This window comes from Camelina sativa, chromosome 4, assembly GCF_030686135.1.
Source record: "Camelina sativa cultivar CO46 ecotype springtype chromosome 4, ASM3068613v1".
Taxonomy (NCBI): domain Eukaryota; kingdom Viridiplantae; phylum Streptophyta; class Magnoliopsida; order Brassicales; family Brassicaceae; genus Camelina; species Camelina sativa.
The window spans coordinates 16194031-16213253 of NC_141883.1; the positions used below are offsets into that span (position 1 = coordinate 16194031).

At 33.0% G+C, this 19223-nt stretch overlaps 2 protein-coding genes and 2 long non-coding RNA genes across 6 annotated transcripts; 1 reads left to right on the plus strand and 3 right to left on the minus strand.

Moving 5' to 3' along the window:
* Positions 1 to 4121: 4121 nt before the first annotated feature.
* LOC147945804 (uncharacterized) lies at positions 4122 to 5014 on the minus strand. The gene is made up of 3 exons (XR_015596348.1): positions 4797 to 5014; positions 4541 to 4598; positions 4122 to 4410 (listed from the first exon to the last, which is right to left on the minus strand). It is a non-coding gene; the product is annotated as an uncharacterized LOC147945804 (long non-coding RNA).
* Positions 5015 to 7582: 2568 nt separating this feature from the next.
* LOC109132673 (uncharacterized) lies at positions 7583 to 14221 on the minus strand. Of its 2 annotated transcripts, XR_015596759.1 has the most exons (4): positions 14039 to 14221; positions 13856 to 13919; positions 13223 to 13291; positions 7583 to 7882 (listed from the first exon to the last, which is right to left on the minus strand). It is a non-coding gene; the product is annotated as an uncharacterized LOC109132673 (long non-coding RNA). The 2 variants fall into 2 exon arrangements; XR_002037686.2 differs by lacking the exon at positions 7583 to 7882 and having other exon boundaries at positions 13042 to 13291.
* LOC109132671 (uncharacterized) lies at positions 8054 to 10012 on the plus strand. The gene is made up of 2 exons (XM_019244619.2): positions 8054 to 9439; positions 9730 to 10012. The coding sequence occupies exon 1, from the start codon at positions 8356 to 8358 to the stop codon at positions 8785 to 8787; it is 432 nt and encodes a 143-aa protein (XP_019100164.2). The 5' UTR covers positions 8054 to 8355; the 3' UTR covers positions 8788 to 9439; positions 9730 to 10012.
* Positions 14222 to 14842: 621 nt separating the features above from the next.
* Positions 14843 to 18856, minus strand: LOC104780310 (protein kinase G11A-like). 2 transcript variants are annotated; one of them, XM_010504811.3, is made up of 3 exons: positions 18122 to 18856; positions 15376 to 15809; positions 14843 to 15249 (listed from the first exon to the last, which is right to left on the minus strand). In XM_010504811.3, the coding sequence occupies exons 1-3, from the start codon at positions 18670 to 18672 to the stop codon at positions 14873 to 14875; spliced, it is 1362 nt and encodes a 453-aa protein (XP_010503113.2). In that variant the 5' UTR covers positions 18673 to 18856; the 3' UTR covers positions 14843 to 14872. The 2 variants fall into 2 exon arrangements, with proteins under 2 accessions (XP_010503113.2, XP_087366341.1); XM_087510215.1 differs by having other exon boundaries at positions 16122 to 18796.
* Positions 18857 to 19223: the final 367 nt, after the last annotated feature.

Genomic DNA, 19223 nt, shown 5'->3' on the forward strand with positions numbered 1-19223 from the left:
AATGGGTGAAAAAAAAAAAGAAAAAAATAATTTATGTTGAAAAGGGTCCAAAAAAACTATATGCCTAGGGATAAAAAAAATTACCGAGACGGGCAACTCATGTACATATTTTTTACACACAGACGTGGTAAAATGAGTATTGAATAAATTTTTACCTGCAAATTATATCTATAACCATATTTTAGGGTAGATCTACTCTACTTTTTTTTCTCTGTAATTTTTTTTGTCGAAACTTAGCGACAATGACTAGCTAGTCTCTCTAAACTTTTTCAATAAGTTTTTGTATTTAAAAAAAATACGTAGTTTAGTATATCATCCAATAAAAAAATTTAGTTGTTGAAAAAATAAAAGTTTGTAGTTTTGTTCTTTAATAAATTATTATTTTTATCAATTATTATTTTTGTTAGGAACATTAGTTGAAAAAAAATTGTGAACAACATACATATTTTATATAAAGAAATTACATAAAATAGCAGTTAATTGAAAAACCTCACAAATAACTAAATGATGTTTGATCAGTAACTAAAATTTCTTTTTTGTAACATCAAACATGTTATTGTATGTTTGTAATTCCCATGAGGTTGCATTGTAGTAACAAAAATAGTTTCACTTGAGATTATTTTCATTTTGATGGTGATTGTGTGGTTGAGGATTAAAGCCAAACAATTGATATCTCTCGTCACATCATAAATAATGAATCCATATATGCACACATGGCTGAACAAAGATAGTTATGAAGATTCTATGTTTTTGTCTTCGCTCAACGAATTTAGCCTTCACGCTTCTTTGCCGACGAAGATGTCTCTTTAAGTGATGAAGATGTCTCTTTAAGTCATGAAGAAAAGCCTGAAGATGTCTCTTCATCATTTGCTATTTGCTTGGATTCTAAGTATACCAAGCTGTTGCATAAAGAAACAAAATCGGCCTTTTTGTCATCTGCTTCATCCAACATTTATACAAATGTTGGGGCTGATATTATCTCCCAAACCAAAGCTCTCATTTTCATCGAGATGATAAAAGAAGACTTAAGTGCCACCATATATAAAATGTGAGTCTATTAAGTCATCTAATTTTATATGAACTGCTTCTTCTCTACTCTAAATCCTCTTATAGCTTATTCATTATGTCAATTTGCTCCATTTCTTTATCTATTATGCACACATTTATTTATTTTTCACATTAGTCAACACACTCTAGAATTGAAAAAACAATTCTCAAGAGTAAAATATGAAAACAACATTACATGAAATCTTACTTCATGGAACTCTTCAACAAGGACCTGAAACTGAGCAATATCTTTTATATGAAAACCTCTTAACCTCATACTATGAGATTATAATGGCTGAGAATGGTGGATCGATTGCAATTGCTAATTATTATTTCAAAATGATTTTTGTAAGATTATATATGGAAAAAAACATTGATGGCAAGAGATGAGTTTGATATCTCTATGAGGAAGATGAAATTTTTAGTGAATTATCACAACTTACAAGATTAAACAGTTTTTATTAAGAAATTCTTCTTATAATAATTGTTATTGTCCACCTCATACTCATGAAATTATAATGACTGAAAATGGTGGATCGATTGCAATCGCTACTTATTATTTCAAAATACTTTTTGTAAAATTATATATGGAAAAAAAAAAATTGATGGCGAGAGATGAGTTTGACTCATCTTTGTGCTTAAGGAAGATGAAAGTTTTAATAAATAATCACAATTTATAAGATTGAACAGTCGTTATTAAGAAAATAACACATGTTAAGGTTAACAATATTTCATAGTAGTTTTTATATACAACAATTTAACATACGTAGTAGTTTAGCATGATGACAGAATCATATCATAGTGGAGATTGGGACAATAACAATTATTAAAAGGAAATTACTTGCCCATATAGACAATTGAAAAACTAACTAATTTTCTCAAAAATTTTTAGTACATCATGTTTTACTATCATTAATTATTCTAGTAAAAATAATTTTTTTAATGTCACCAATATTATAAATACATATTTAACTATCGATGTTTAGTTTGTTTCAATATCTAATCCTCAAAAAAAAAAAAAATGGTTGACCGCTTCTTATTAAATGTATTGCAAAACAACCAAAAAAGTTTTCTCAACAAAATTAATATGGTTGACCGTTCTTATTAAATGTATTGCAAGAATTATTTGCATGGCTACATAGAAAATAATTAAATTCCGTCTGATTAATTCATAATTTATTTGTTGATTAGCATGATACAGCTTTGTAGTAATGGTAAATTTGAGATATTTTAATTACTGATCAACTTCTATTTTGTACGTATGTATGTATATTTTGATAAGAATATCTTTTACTTAATATTGAATAATTGCACGCGTAGTTTGAAACAATATTACATGCAAAATGTTACACATGCATACATATTTTACGCATAAAATCACAGACAAATGCACACGTCATACCTCTTTTAGTACTAATTTCTGAATTTTTATGACTTCATTTTATTTACCAACGTTGAAAGGTTCATTGTTTTTATTCGAAATAATTGAATCGTTCCAATCAAAGCACTTAACATGATTCAAATAATTAACGTTTAATTCATCATTAATGTTAAAAAATTAAAATATATGTTATTATGTTGACAAAAAAAACTGATAAAATTTTTTTTGAAAAAAAGTTAAAGAACAAAATTATGGATTCATACAGATTCTTATTGGATGACACATAAAACTACATATAAAATAGATATTCAAAAAATGATTTAAAAAGTTTAGAGAGATGTTGAGTCACATTATAGATGCTGATTCAATGAGAAACAAGATATCATTCGTCACATCATAGATGTTGATTCAATGATAAACATGAGTTGTTTTTTAACTTTTTAAATATTCATCACATAAACCTTCTAAAACAAATGAAATAAAAAAAAGTATTTTTTATTTTTTAATTTTTTCTTATTTTTTATCTTTATATTTTTGTCTATAGAATCATTTTGACAAGGACTAATAACACATCTCTCAATCGTAACGCAACCACCATAAAAATGGAAGCAATCTCTCGTAAAGGTATTATTGTTGCAATCATTGAAAATTCATGTATTGAACATGATCCGAAGAAAATTGTGAACCATTCGCGTTTAATGTTACCAAACATTATTTAGTGATATGTAGATTTTCTAATTAACTGTTATAGCTAGTATGTGATTTTGTTGTTCTATAAAATGTAATGTAAAAATGTAAACACTTAAATCTTAATATACTGAAAGAGATGAGAATATTAAGATCCTAACAGCTCAAAAATCGTTAAGGTGACCAAAAATAGTTTCACCAGCTATTTAGATTGATTGAATTGGTTTATCATACTTGCCTTCCATCCATCATAAAATCTAAGTATACTTCTTTTATGGTCATATTCATTCTTATGACATCAAATAATTTATGTAAAAATTGATATGATCAAAAAAGAAGTATCATTAGATTTTGGGTTAGAGGACGAATATGATGAACCAAATCAATCAACCTTTATAAATGGTGATTCTCGGTACCTTAATTTTTTTCGAGCAACTATGACCTTTATGTTATATCCCTAGCTTCTCAAAACAAAACATTTAGTTATGAGAATGATTATGCATACAAACACACTACAAAAAAATTGTTGTCTTACATCATTTATTTTATATATTTACATCATTTTTAAATGATGTAAAAATAATTTACATCACTTTTATAAATGATTTACATTTTGTTGATGCAAATAATTTGTATCAGTTTATTTTTAAATGATGTTAATATTTCAAATATTTGTATCAACTTTTGTAATCGATGTTAATATGCATCCATTGCAAAAAGTGATTTAAATTTCACATCGGTTAATAGAAATGATGTTAATATATTTGTTTCGATTATAAAAAGTGATGTAAAATATTTATATCAGTTAGAAAATTGATGTAAATATTAGTGTTAATTTCATAAATACTTATAATAATTGTATCACTTATGATAATTGATAGTAATATTTTGTAGATAATAACCCAAAATAAATGTCGTAATTTTTTTTATTAGTTTAAATATTTGCAGAAATTGCTATCGTAATTATTGCATCCCTTAATTAGTTTTTTTTCTAGACACCATTAATTGCTGTTTTCAGTTTTTTATATCACTAACAATACAAATTTTTCTCCTAAAATCACTCCTTTTCAAATGTCATATAATCTTTGAAAGATTTTTCCTATACATCACTAAAAATAATAGAAATAATCAATCACAAGCAGCATCACATTGTTTCTTCATCAAACTTGAAAACTTGCATTTTTTCTTCATCAATCTTGAAAACTTGCATTTTTTTCTTATGTTTTGTGTCTTCTACTCGTATTCATGATTATGATGAGCTTTTGAATTATCATTGTAGTTGAAGTCATTTTTATCTGCAAAATTAGATTACAATGAAAAAACAAATCGACACTTTAGAATATTTTAATTGAATCTACACTTTAGAATATTTTAATCAATTAAAATAATAATTGTATGTGTATTCAACAGAAAATGTTAGATTACCTTACTTTTTTCTTGACAAACCACAACTCCAAACTTTCTTTCTCGCCTATGTGCATTGCTGCGAAACAATGTTCATGATGGATTTGTTGAGTAATGAACAAAAATGACAACATAATGAGCAATTAGCCATAGTTATGAAACAGAAAACTTAAAAACAATAAAATAAAGAAGAGGCCAGAGAGAATATATGTTTACGAAGGCTGAAAGAATTGAGAAAGATTTGTTACAAGAATTTTGTTTGGAGATAATATAGTACCTTTAAAGAATTGAGAAAGATTTGTTACAAGAACTTGAGTCTCACTTTCAATATTCCTTTTAGATGTCCTTCCCCGATAAGATTCAGCAACGCAATAAAGAGCAGTCATATTTTTTAATAATAAATCACATAATCTTGCTTTAATACTTATGTAAAAAAGAGATATCATATGTTGTCATAGTTCCTCGAATATCTATATTAACATTTTTGAAGTACTTTTTGGTTTATATACTTTAAGTTTTAATTATTTAATTTTTTTTACAACATTAACTCCTAAAACAATTCTATAAATAATATTGGAGAGAAACTCAAATACTAAACTTTCTTAAATTGACCAACATTTGTTACATTTATTGCCATAAAATCTTAACAACATCTATACATTCCGATTTTTCCAAAAACAACTCTACCCATTAAAGTTTTAACCCATTAAATTTCCAAAACTATTTTTATGGATGCTAGAATCTCTCAAATTTAAATGATATACAACAAATTTTCCATAACAAAAGTTTACAATATCCATAATTATATTAACATTAATAAATTTCCTAAACCAAAAATCCAATTATAAAATGTCACATTAAATATGTTGAAAACCCCCATATAATTTGGTCTATTTTTTATTTTTTGAGGAATTACCAAAAAAATTAAAATTCTATTAATTATCATAAATTATATATATTGACATGGAAAAATTATAAACTATATAAGTATGCTAATTTGGTAAAACAATTAATATAATTAAACTTGATAAAAAACTTATTTTGATTATTTTTTTTACGTAAAAAATTATTTTGATTTTGGTGAGACGGGTTGGCATTAATCATATACAAGGAGTTAAGTGGAATTGTTTTTTTTTAAACATTTTTAGATGTGTACCAGGAGATAAATGTATTACTAGACTATACATATACCACACGGGTTAAAACCTTGAAAACACTACAAAAATCTTATACTTTGAATACTTATATCAAATACGTGTAAAATTTTATATTTTTAAAATTAATAAAACAATAATAAAATAATAATATAAATTTTAAATTTTTAAAATTAAAAATATTGTCCCACGGTGTACCGCGGGTTAAATCCTAGTATTGGATGAAAAACATAACATATAACTATATAAGCAATTGCTTGCTCCATCTTTGAACTCAGGTTGCTTCTCCTCCTCACGAGAAATATTTGTCTCTATATACAAGACCTTAATATTACACTATCATTGAACAAAAACTAAAAAATAACTTTAACTTTCTAAGATGTTCAAATAATAGCTAATTTTTTGTAAAATCATAGTATTCTTAGAAAAGTTAAAAATATAAAAATTACAACTCAATTTTTCAAAGTGTCTATTTTAAACAAATTAGTTAAAAGGGAACCTGTATTATTCTTCACAAAATTTATAATTCCAGAAATTAAACTCATTTTAAGTGTCTATCTTTAAAAAAAAAATTAAAGATAGACACTTAAAAGAAAGAGCAATAACTAAGGTTTACAATCACTTTAATTGTTTTAAAGTTTTCACTAACATAAGCTAACAATATATGAATGTGGAGTTTTAAATTGGCACTACAACAACAAAAAAAAAACGAGAGTTTTAAATTGGCACTTATTTAATAATATGTATTTTATTTTATAGTTTAAATTTTCTTTAACAGTGAAATTATTATAAAAGCTTTGGGTATTTTTCAAATATAGGACTTAAAAAATCTCATATTTGGATAAATAATTGAGCTACGTTTTAAGTATATAAATATAAAATATTTATGAAAATATTAATGCAATCAACTAAAACTATTGTTAACAACCAAAATTACATATATAATTTCGGCATATTAACGTGGGTGTTAGCCTCTCCTGCCAAACATATCACGTGGAAGTGGGACATTTCCATAAGATACGGACAAACCTGGCCGTAAGCCTCTTTGAAATAGTTTCCATTATTAATTAGTAGAGCGATGAGAAACTCTATTTGAGTTCATCTCATATACAGAGACAAGAGAGACCAGATTTTATTCATTGATTGAATAAAAAGAGTATATTGCTTGCTCCTATATATATATATATATATATATATATATATATATATATAAGTTAAATGTACCTACATTGTTTCCAATGAATCGAGTATTGTATTATATTCATTCTTTTTATATTATATTAATTAGAATTTATCTATAAAATGTCTAGCTATAAAGCATTTTTTTAATGAACTATTCATAGAAAATCTGAAATCGAAATGTAATAGATACAAAAGACAAAGTGTTATATGAAATTATGATAAATCCAGCTTATAAATTGTTCCCCTTCTGTTTGTTTCTGTTTTCATCTTTGCTACGTGATTGTGGAACCACGACCAATCATGTTGTGAGAGCATTGACTTTAATAACTAAATCATCACTACAAAAAATAACTATACTGATTTCTTCTAATTTTATTTTAATATATTTGGCCTCATCTATGTTAATGGAGAGCCAAAATAATATATGTTAAAATGTAAATTATTCATTTTCAACAAAATTTAAATTTGGAAGCAAAGACTAGCTCGACCATTCCAATATATGGAACTTAATTCTCTTTGAATTATTCTTGGAGTTCTAAGGTAAACAAAAGCAAGGCTAGGTGCGTGGGGAGCCTTAAGAGGACTATTGGATCATTAATTTTCGGCTTCAAGTTCTTGGTGACCCTCAACAAAGAGCCGAACAAGTAGTGTGGTATTGCGTTGCATCAGTTAACACTATGTTGAGTTGTTGACAAATTATCTGTTACGTTTTATACTTTGGTTGAACTTCGCGTGCATCAATTGTGTTTATCATTGCAAAAATGTTTTCTTTTTTTGAATTTTATTTTCTTCTACACTTGTCCGAAACCGGCAGCTACTAATATATCATGAACTCATAGAGAAAGAGAACCCATGACTTAATAAGGCCTACCCATACGGTCGAATTGGTGTAGAATCCATGATTGGTTGGTAAAGTTTTAGGATAAGCCAAAAGTACGATTACAATAAAGCCATGCACGTGAAGTTACTTCCTCTATATGTCATGAATGAGGCACGTGGGTCTTCTTCATTCAATTACGTCATTTATCTGTCCAAATCCATTGGAAATATCTTAAAAAAAAAAAAAAAAAATTGCTTGTCCTAAATTCAAATGGCTGTAGTTGTATCAAAATTCAGAAAGACATTAATAATTTTTTTATGATGATGCATAAATGTGATACTCATTTATTTGTACCAAAATTTCAGTAAAACAATAAATGACTGAAATGCAATATTAGGTGCATTTCTTTTTTTGACCAAAAAAAAAAAGGTGTATTTGCAATTGTACTTAGGTTTACTACTAGTTTTGTTAAGCTTAGCACTCTCAGTTTATTATTCTTCTCTCTCATATCTCATTTACTACTTGTATATTCGACTACCATCTCTACAAAGTCTGTATATTCTTAGTTTCCTTTTCCTGCATCTAGGTTTGCTATATAATGTAAAGGCTACACATAAATAAGATTATCACAAATTTCCCAGTCGTCTTCCTCTTGTTCATGGTATCAGAGTCAATCAAAAATGGCAGATCTGAAATCTGAGACAACTGTGGAAAAGATCGTGAACACTACAAAAACTATTGCGCCAAACTATCAATTGGCTGCAAACGAAAATCCTGATGCAGTTATCGCTCAAGTTCAATTCAATGGCGATAACTTTGATGAATGGGCACAGGCAGTTCGAACTGCTCTACGCGTGAAGAAGAAATATGGTTTCGTTGACAGGACGATAACGAAACCTAGAGACGACTCTGATGAATATGAAGATTGGGTGTCTGCAAATTCCATGGTTACCTTGTGGATACTTAATACGATTGAACCAAAGGTGCGTCGCACTCTTGCAAATAAAGAAGATCCACTGGAGTTGTGGCAAGAAATCAAGGATCGATTCTCTGAAGGGAATGGTCCACGAATCCAAGAAATTAAGGCTGAACTTGTAAATCTAAGGCAATGAGGTATGACGATTATTGAGTACTATGGGAAATTGCAAATCCTTTGGGAAGATCTGATGAATTATGATAAGATTTTGGTATGTCGGTGTGGTGGCTGCAAGTGTAATCTCGGAGCAGAAGCAGAGAAGAAGCGTGAAGATGAAAAAGTGCACCAGTTTCTTCTTGGCTTGGAAGAAACAATGTATGAAGGTGTGCGCTCTGCTATAATCAACACTGATCCTCTTCCCACAATGAACCAAGTTTATGCAAAGATCAAATCGGTGGAACGTGTTCAGACCGTGATGCGCGGAAGAGAACAACAGAACACACAAGTGGCGTTTGTGGCGAGGACAGGCAGAACAAGTGGTGGCTCTGAAGATAAGAGAAAGCTTGTATGTGTAAGCTGCAAGAAAACTGGTCACACAGCCGATACTTGTTTTCAAACGATTGGATATCCATAGTGGTGGATGGAACGATCTCGACAAGGAGGTCGTGGAGTCAAAGGGCGTGGACGTGGAGGAGCTGTTCGTGAAAATGCAGTAGTGGTACAAGAGGCTGGTGAAGCGAGTGCTGCTGCAGAGAAATCTGGGTACACTGGTCTCACTAATGAACAGTGGACTGCATTGATCAAGCTCTTGGATGTTCAGAAACAAGGAACTGCACCTCGTCTAAACGGTAACCTCGAATCTCTTGACTGGGTTTTAGATACAGGTGCATCGAATCATATGACCGGAAATAGTGATTTTTTTATTGACCTGAAGTATATATTGCCGTGTGCAATTGGTTTGCCAAATTGAAACAAAACTATTTCACGGCAAAAGGGAACAGTTAGGTTTGATGCTGAGTTTAGTCTACGGAATGTGCTGCTAGTTCCAGACTTGAGATGCAACTTGATTTCAGTGTCACCGCTGATTGCAGAGTTAGATTGTGTTATGCAAATAGCTAACAAGGGTTGTGTTATTCAGGACCGTTTGACGAAGAGCCTCAGTGGCGCGGGTGAGCTTCGAGACGGCTTGTACTTCTTTCGGCGTGTGACAACTTTTACTGCTTTACGTATGAATAAAGATGGAGCTGAAGATGTTTGGCATCAACGGCTAGGACACCCGTCAAATCGAGTTTTTGATTTGCTTCCTTCTATTGGTACTAGAGTTAAAGATTTTTCGACTTGTGATACTTGTCTTCAAGCCAAACAATGTCGTGATGTTTTTCATTCAAGTGATAATAAAAGTAATGGGATTTTTGATATGATTCATTGTGACTTATGGGGGCCTTACAGAACTCCAACAATGTGTAATTCTTACTACTTTTTGACAATCGTCGACGATCATTCTCGTGGCTTATGGGTTTATCTTCTTCATGATAAAAGACAAGTCGGTCAAACTCTCAGAAATTTTATGGCATTTGTTTTGCGAAAATTTGAGAAGAATATCAAGATAGTAAGAAGTGATAACGGCATAGAATTTACATGTCTCTCGGCTGAATTTCGAGAAAAGGGAATTTTGCATCAGACATCTTGTGTTGGAACTCCACAACAAAATGGAAGAGTTGAACGTAAGCATCGTCACATTTTAAATGTAGCTCGTGCTCTTCTCTTTCAATCCTCTCTACCTGTTAAATTTTGGGGAGAAACGATCCTTACTGCAACATATCTCATTAACAGAACTCCGTCAAGTGTTTTGAATGGAAAAACGCCATATGAATTTCTATATGGTTCACCTCCGTCGTATGACAACTTGCGTGTTTTTGGTTGTTTGGCTTTCGCACATAACCAGAAAAGGAACAATGATAAATTCAGTTCTAGAAGCCGGCGTTGCATTTTTGTTGGATATCCATATGGTAAAAAGGGTTGGAATTTATTTGATCTTGATACAAAACATATATTCTCCTCTTGAGATGTTGTGTTTGTTGAAGTCACATTTCCTTTCCAAATTCCGTCACTTGGCGATGGAGAACCATGTGATGTCGTTGATGGGATTTATTTAATGATTTTGCAACAGAGGTTACACCGGTTGCAGAGACCTCCTCACTGCCAGTTGCAGAGACCTCCTCACTGCCAGTTGCAGAGACAACACCATTGTTGATTGGCGAGACCACACCACTGCCGATTGCAGAGATTTCACCACCGCCAGCTGTAGACAACTTGATTTCAGCTGATCAACATGGTAAAGTTGTTGTGCTTTTTAGTCCGTCTGTTGTTTCTCCTGTGAAAGAAAGTTCATCTTCTACCACCACTTCTGATATCGAAGAAATAGCAAATGAAAACAGAGTTGAAGATTTGGGTCGTGGGTGCCGGGAAAAACGCAAACCAGCTAAGTTGCAAGATTATGTGCTACAAACAATTCCCCTCGATGGTTTTAAGGGTGTGGAGATTAATTCAATCGATATTGAAACAGAACCATTCGACTGCATCTATCCAATTTCGGAATATGTTGCCTATGAAAATTTCTCTCCTTCACATCGAGCTTTCTTAGCCTCCATTACTGCTGGTGTTGAACCCAGATTCTTTCGGGTTGCCGTCGCTGAGAAAGTGTGGAGAGATGCTATGCGTAAGGAGGTCGATGCTCTTGAGATTACTAAAACATGGGTTTTAACGCATTTGCCTCCTGGGAAGCATGTCATCGGCAGTCAATGGGTCTTCCGAATTAAATATCGTGCTGATGGCAATATCGAAAGATACAAAGCCCGCTTAGTAGCACTTGGGAATAAGCAGATTGAAGGAGTAGATTACAAGGACACCTTTTCTCCAGTTATTAAAATGACTACTGTTCGTGCGTTTCTCGGTGTTGCTTCGGTTCGAGGTTGGGAGTTACATCAGATGGATGTACATAACGCCTTTTTACATGGCGATCTTGACGAAGAGGTGTATATGACACCGCCACCTAGTTTCCGCACTGATGACAAGACTCTTGTTTGTCGGCTTAAGAAATCTCTTGTTTGTCGACGAGAAGGACTCTTTCTTAGTCAAAGAAAGTACGCTCTGGATATTATAAGTGAAGCTGGTTTACTTGGATCCAAACCAGCTGACTCTCCAATGGAACAACAACATAATCTGGCCATGAGCAAGAGTGCTCTCTTAGCTGATCCTCAACGCTATAGACGTCTTGTTGGGAGGTTAATATATCTTGCAGCGACTCGTCCGGACCTTGCTTATAGTGTCCACATTCTCACACAGTTTATGCAACAACCACGTGTTGATCACAGGACAGCTGCGTTGCTGGTCGTTCACTACTTGAAAGGAAATGCTGGGCAAGGTATTTTCTTAAACTCGGATTGTGATTTAAAACTCCATGGGTGGTGTGACTCTGATTACGCGGTGTCGTCTGACTCGACGTTCTCTTAGTGGTTGGTTTATCACTCTCGGCACCTCTCCCATCTCATGAAAACGAAGAAACAAAAAGTTGTGTCTCGATCATCTGTTGAGGCTGAGTACCGTTGTATGTCCAAGACCGTTGACGAGTTGATTTGGCTACGTGCGCTTCTGGCTGATCTTGGTGTTAAACAACATGAACCTACTGCCTTACATTGTGATAGCCAAGCTGCATTACACATAGCCGCGAATCCTGTTTTTCACGAACGCACAAAACACATAGAAGTTGATTGTCACAACGTTCATAATGCTATTCTGGATGGTGTGATCTGCACCAAGAAAGTTCATACTACGGAGCAGCTCGCCGATGTGCTCACCAAGGCACTTGGTTGTGGTCCTTTTCAATCAATGCTCTGCAAGTTGGGCATTAGAAATCCCCATGCTCCAACTTGAGTGGGGGTGTTAAGCTTAGCACTCTCAGCTTATTATTCTTCTCTCTCATATCTCATTTACTACTTGTATATTCGACTACCATCTCTACAGAGTCTGTATATTCTTAGTTTCCTTTTCCTGCATCTAGGTTTGCTATATAATGTAAAGACTACACATGAATAAGATTATCACAAATTTCCCAGCCGTCTTCGTCTTGTTCAAGTTTGCATTAGTTTTGAATTTTTGTTTGTTTTGGGGCTTTGGGGTTTTTGCAGCTGCCATAAGAGCATCTTCATTGGTTGCATTTAAGCAAAATTGCTAAAAATATTAATTTTGAATAAAAGTGAAGTTAACAAATTTCTTAAAAACATTCTATTTTATGGTCCATTTGTAGTATCTAAAATTGTGGTCCTTAATTTAAATTGTTGGTTGTGGTTTGACTAGTTAAAAGATCCATAAAACCAGAAGTTTCACTAAATGGTTCCATAGTAAAGTTTTTGGTTGGTGGTTAAAGGAGAAGGAAGAGAGAGAAGGCGTGTTTGTGAAACAAGGAGAAGGAAGACTAAGCTCCACACCGATTATGTTTAAAAGACAAGTAAAAACACCCAAACGATCAGTGAGACCGATTTTAAGCTAGTGGACAGCTATACCAATAATCATGTGTCAGATCAGTCAATGTAACACTGAGAAAGCAAATAGAAAGAATGAAGCAGTCTTACAGGGCGACTAAGAAAGAACTTTTACTCTGCAATAAGAGCATCCTTGATGCTACGGTTCATCAAAATATCCTGTTAAGGAAATCAATACCCAAATAAATTCTTTTGTTGGGTAAAGTGCAGAGGCGACAGAGCAAGAGCTAAAGCAAACTGAATACTGTAATTTGGTAACAACGAAGACATATCAATTAAAGGTAGTATATTTAAGGTAAAAGAGGAGATCACGAGGTATAATCCAAGCACCAAAATAAGCTCATTGTTAAAATCGAATGTTTGAGTCTGAATCCAAAACTAAAATAATTGATCCAAAAGACATAACCAAATCCTAATATGGTCAAAATAAGCACATCAAAAACTGTAGTATTTTGGAGATAGAACCCACTCCATAAACAACAAACGGCTATATTCAAAAACAACAAACGGCTATAGTCACTAACAAAGACAATGAATGAGTACTACCAAACACAAAGGATTCATCTCATATACACACAATATCAGATTCAAACCTCAATTCTACATTCTACTTTCACAGTTACAACCTAAACCATTTACACACCAAAATCAAAACTTTTGATTCAAAAGTCATCACAAATGCTACAAGCTGAAAACGCTATTTGTAACAGGAAGAGGCCTTACCAACGGTGGAGCCAAGTGACTGTGAAGTGTACCTCCAAATGAAAAGCCGAAATGCGAATCTCGGCTTTGGAGAAGAAAAAAACGTGTGAATCTATCTTAGTTTAAGAGGGGATCAAGAATTCCCAATCGACTAAACAATTCCCAATCGACTAAACAGAGAGAAGTGTAGAAATTGGATCATACCTCGTTAAGATTAGACTGCTGCTTGGGTTTCCCGAATCGTCGATGGATGTATGTCGAGTTTCTTCCTCAATCAAGATGAAACTATTCTTCGATGACGAAAAGAGTAAAGACGACAGGGATAAAAAAAAAAAAAATACCGCTTTTTTTTTTCTTTTTCTCCTAAAATTTTACTCAGAAGCTCACACGTGTTAGCTAAGCATTGTTCCTAAAATGTGTAAGGTAAAGATCGATTGTTAGCTAATTAGGATTTCTGATTTATTTTTTTTAGCTTTTTAAGCTAACAACTTTGCTTAAATGCAATGCAACCAATGGAGATGCTCTAAATATCTTATCTAGCTTTTTTTCAAACAAAATATTCCTTCCATTTTTTTTAGTTGTTGTTTTAGAGTTATTTTTTAGTTCATAAGTATTACTTATCCTTTTGTATTTACTATGCAAACAATTTTCTAATTTTATTTCTGAGTTTTAGCTTATTAATTGCATATATCAAATAAAAATATATATTAATGAACAGCAAAACAGAAAATTTAATTGTTTTTTAATATGTGTAAATTAGTTGACACAATAACGTGCTACGTGCGTTTCCATTTGCATGTCAAAATTATATGATGAAAATATCTAAACTTTCTGACAAAAAAAACATCTAAACTTCTATTAAAATGCATTTCTACTAACTACAAACTACAGTACTAGGTTTTTCGTTTTATGAAAAACAACTATATTAGACAATTAATAAATGCATTTCTGCTAATTCTTATTTCATGAAGTGTAACTATACTAGTACTGTAGTAGTAACTGAAGAAATTGATTAATTACGTAGTGCTAATTAAGATATTAATAATAGTCTACATGGGTTTCCGGACAAATGTCGTCTGACAAAAGGTCTTTGCGAAAAGGCGGAGGAAGAAAAGGAGGACGAGTACACATGAGCAATGCCCAATTCACTCCTTGGAAAAATGGGTGGCGTTTCACGGCCGTTGCCCCGAGAGATGATCCTAACCGTCGGCTTGGGTCCTTGGCCAGTAGCTGAGAGATCAGATCCTTGGCCGCGCTTGGAATCGTTGGCTCTTTTGGGAATTCGAGGGCTCGAGCCACGATGTTCGCAAGAGTTAACTCGTGGTCCATCCCTTTGAATGGCGTCGTTCCGTAGAACAGCTCGAACATGAATATCCCCAATGTCCACCAGTCCACCGCACTCCCATGCCCTTCTCCTGCCATCCACATTTTATGTTTCACTCATGTTAGGAGAGCTTGGGCATTCTTTTAAAGGATTTGGTATGTTCTAAACAAAAAAGCAAAAACAGGGGAGTTGAGAATGAGGTAGATTTGAAGAATACCTGAAACAATCTCAGGAGCCAAGTACTCATGCGTTCCAACAAAGGACATGGACCGGACGTCCACAGGCTCAGCCACAAGCTCAGGACCGTTGTTACGGTGATCAGTTTTCTTCTTGCGCCTTCGGATTCTCGGGTGGAAACAAGAGACAGCAGGGACAATACAGTTAGGGATCATGCAAGAGGACGATGTGGTTTGATGATGGTCCATGCCTTGGTTCTCATTCTGGTCAGACGAGCCATTAGGAAGGTTGTTCCGGTTCAGCACTATCTGTGGTGTGGAAGTCGATTCATCACATTTTAAGGAGAGATCAAAATCGGTTAGCATGATGTGACCATCTGATCGAACCAACACGTTCTCAGGCTTTAAATCGCGGTAAACAATCCCCAACATGTGAAGATATTCAATAGCCACGATCACTTCCGATACATAGAATCTGAAAAATAGTTAAGAGATGTTGAGATTAGTATAATGTGAAAAGAAGAGAGACAAAGAGAAGAAAACATGGAAGTGAGGACAAAACGAATAATTGAGATTTTGCAATAATTTTAAACAAGAGTTTTGTTTGGAATTTTTTGGTTACGATTTTAGTTAATGTGACAAAACAGCATTTGTTGGATTTGGGGACAAGAAGATGATGTTTTTGGGTTTGATTCACTATACACAAGGAACAAAAATGGACCTACAAGGTTGGTTGGCTTAACGAACTCTTTTGTCTAATAGAGAGTTTCTGGTGCTAAGACATTACCCCAAGATTCCTCTAGCCGACCCTTTTTGTCCTTCACGGGTCCACAATCACAAACATACTCCACACAAAAACAGAGAAAAAACTGTACAACAGGCAAAATTCTAAGAACAAGTTCACACAAATGATAAAACCCGACACTTATTCGGTTCATATATCCATTTCCGTAGAGCCATTGTTCTCTATATCTTTTAAAGAAAAAAACCAGAATCTAATTGAGTTCATTGAAAGGAAATAACCCAGTCTAATGTAAAATGCAGCTGAGTGGAGAGAAATGGGACCTTGAGTTTTTTTTGGTAGGACAACCTTAAAAATATAGATATATATTTAGGAATCCCTACAAATCATGATAAAAGATTCGACTACATGTTTTGGACCCAATTTTCAATCATTTTACTTTAACACAAAAGAGGAAACCTTGTAAAAACTCATTTACATAACAATTTAGATGTAACTTAACCTTGACTTCAGTTTTAGAATCGTTAACGTGTAAACTACTACACTAGTCAATCTGACAATATAACTTAAGAACACAAAACAAATCAGATCTAAACATCTACCAAGAAGAAGAACAAGATCCGGTTTTCTAGTAATTATCACGTGATACAAAAATTGGTCCATAAAGGGATAAATAAGTGGCTAACCTCAAGTAACAAACAATGATATAACTTCATCTACTACCAGACCGCACTATACCATCGACTCTAAGCCACAACTACTTTTCAAAACAAAGTTTCATAATTTTCCAAAAATTTCATCTTAATTTGTAGGACCAACTCATTAAGATCATTTGACAAAATATAATTCATAATAACCACCGGTTTTAATATTTGGGATGTGCTTGTACTGTAACCACATGCCCAACTACAAAAAAAAAAAAAAATACTATTCATTTTTTTGTTCCCATCCACGGCATGCTACGTGATTTAATTCAATCACCTGGGTTCCACCACAAAACTTACACGTGTCTTAAATGATTTGTTTCGAGAGCGAAGTCAAACCCCACTCGTTTTGACTTTTTATTTTTAAGCATCGCACCAGATTGCAACTACTTAAATTATGCTGCCCTACGCTAGTACGCTATACGCACACATGTAACTTACATGATGTAAGTAAGATGCACACTTTTGTTAATCGTGCGTACATCTGCGTACATAGAATAAATAAAATAGCCACTCTATTGGTTTAAAATTAAAATACACTTTCTAGTCCCTTTTTTGTGTGGCGTAAATAGACTTTTTCTAGTTTATATTAAAAAAAAAAGCATTATCGAGCACATCAATCAATAAATAAATATATTCCAATAACAAAAATCTGGAAAAAAAAAACCATTTCAAATTTATAAGCTAGCGTTAGTGAAAACTGCCAAAATTACGGAAATAAAAACATCGATTGTGTGTGATTTTCACTAAGATAATTATAACAAGTAACAACCTTAACGGGCCTATGTCATAATTAGTCTATAATTGCCCTTAAAAAACTACATATATAGTACAAATAAATGGCCTCTCTATGGTTTTAAACTTTTAATTTAAAAATACACTTTTTAGTCCCTTTTTTGTGTGGTCTAAATAGACTTTTCTAGTCTAGTCTTAAGAAAATATAAGCACATCAATCAATAAATAACATATTCCAACAACAAATCTACAAAATGTAAATATAAGCTAATTATTGAAAACTGCCAAAAAATATTGACGAAATTACGGAAATCGATTAAGTATAATTTACTTTATATATCTAAAGATTTATGATAATTACGATATAATTACCGTTAAAAAGGCAATAAATTAGTGATTAATTAACGGAACCATAAATTCAGTTATGAGTGTTTAAGTGTTAACTACGAGACAATTAGCCAGCTGGACGAGAGTCCCACTTCCCCCTGATTTCATCAGCTTTTTTATATTATTATTCACTTCTTCATAATAATTGCTTCCCACTTTTCAATATATATATTTAGAAACTGAATATTTTTAAATTAATTCACTTAACGGAAATGTTACCTGACGGCGGATTCATGGAAACGTTTATAAGTCTGTTTTTGACGGAGAACATGAAGGTCACCGCCGGGACAAAACTCCGTTAACAAACAGAGCCATTTCGGCGAATCAATGGCGGCGTAAAGCGTTGGAAGAAACGGATGATCGAGAGACTCGAGTATCTCTCTCTCCGTCTTCGCTCTACCTTCTTTGCTCCGGCTCGCGAGCTCCTTTTTATCCATAACCTTCGCTGCCAACAGAGGTAATTTAACGGCGGTGGTTTCCGTTACGTTTACGGCGGTTAGGGATTTGAATTCGGCTAAGAAAACCGAACCGATGTCTCCGGAACCGAGACGGAGACGGAATCTGAGATCGGAGAGTGAGAGAGACGATCGGAGTGAAGGGGGGAGTTTCGAGGATGAGAATGAACCGTGAGCTGATGGTGCTGGTGTTAGAGCTGCGGCGGAGGAGGAGGAGCGAGAACCGGAGCTTGTGCTTCGATTCACGGTGGTTCCCGCTGATGTGAAACTCACACTCTGTAAATCGTCGGCTAAATCGTCAATCCATGGTTCCATTTTCCGATCTACTCACAGTGACGACGAAAGAGAGAAAGAGAAGAAGAAGAAGAAGAGAGAGAGAGAAGTAACTGTGAGATTTTGCCTTTTTGGGGATGAGAAAAAATAGAATCAAAAGAAGATTACAAAAGACGATGGCATAAGTTGTAATTTAAGGGTTTAGGTATGACTCGTTACCTTATTTGCTTATTTTTAAAGCAATTTTTTTTTTATAATGCATATCGATGGTTAGGAAATGATGATGACACTGTATTGATATGTTTTACTTATGTGTAAGTAGACAATAATTAGGGAATTATTTGAGAGGATTTTAAGATCTTTGTTGTTGCAATTGTTTCAAAAGAGAGAAACAAAGAGACATTATAAACTAGGCCCCTACGGGATAAAGATAAGGACATATACATATTTTTGTGTTTGTTCTATTTTAAATTGTGATTATTATAATTCTTTCGTATGGTACAATATTATATTATTTTTAAAATATATATATATATATATATATTTTTTTGTGCAAATAAAAAAAGATCTAAACACTGTCTTTTGAACATTGT

Bases quoted from the DNA above. Each gene is read 5' to 3' on its own strand.
- LOC109132671 (XM_019244619.2), top strand. From the start codon at position 8,356: ATGGCAGATCTGAAATCTGAGACAACTGTGGAAAAGATCGTGAACACT.
- LOC104780310 (XM_010504811.3), bottom strand. From the start codon at position 18,672: ATGGAACCATGGATTGACGATTTAGCCGACGATTTACAGAGTGTGAGT. The intron at 15,810-18,121 runs GTAACATTTCCG...ACTATTTTTCAG, and splicing joins TTCCATGAATCCGCCGTCAG to ATTCTATGTATCGGAAGTGA. The intron at 15,250-15,375 runs GTATTCTTCAAA...TGTGGATGGCAG, and splicing joins GGCTCCTGAGATTGTTTCAG to GAGAAGGGCATGGGAGTGCG.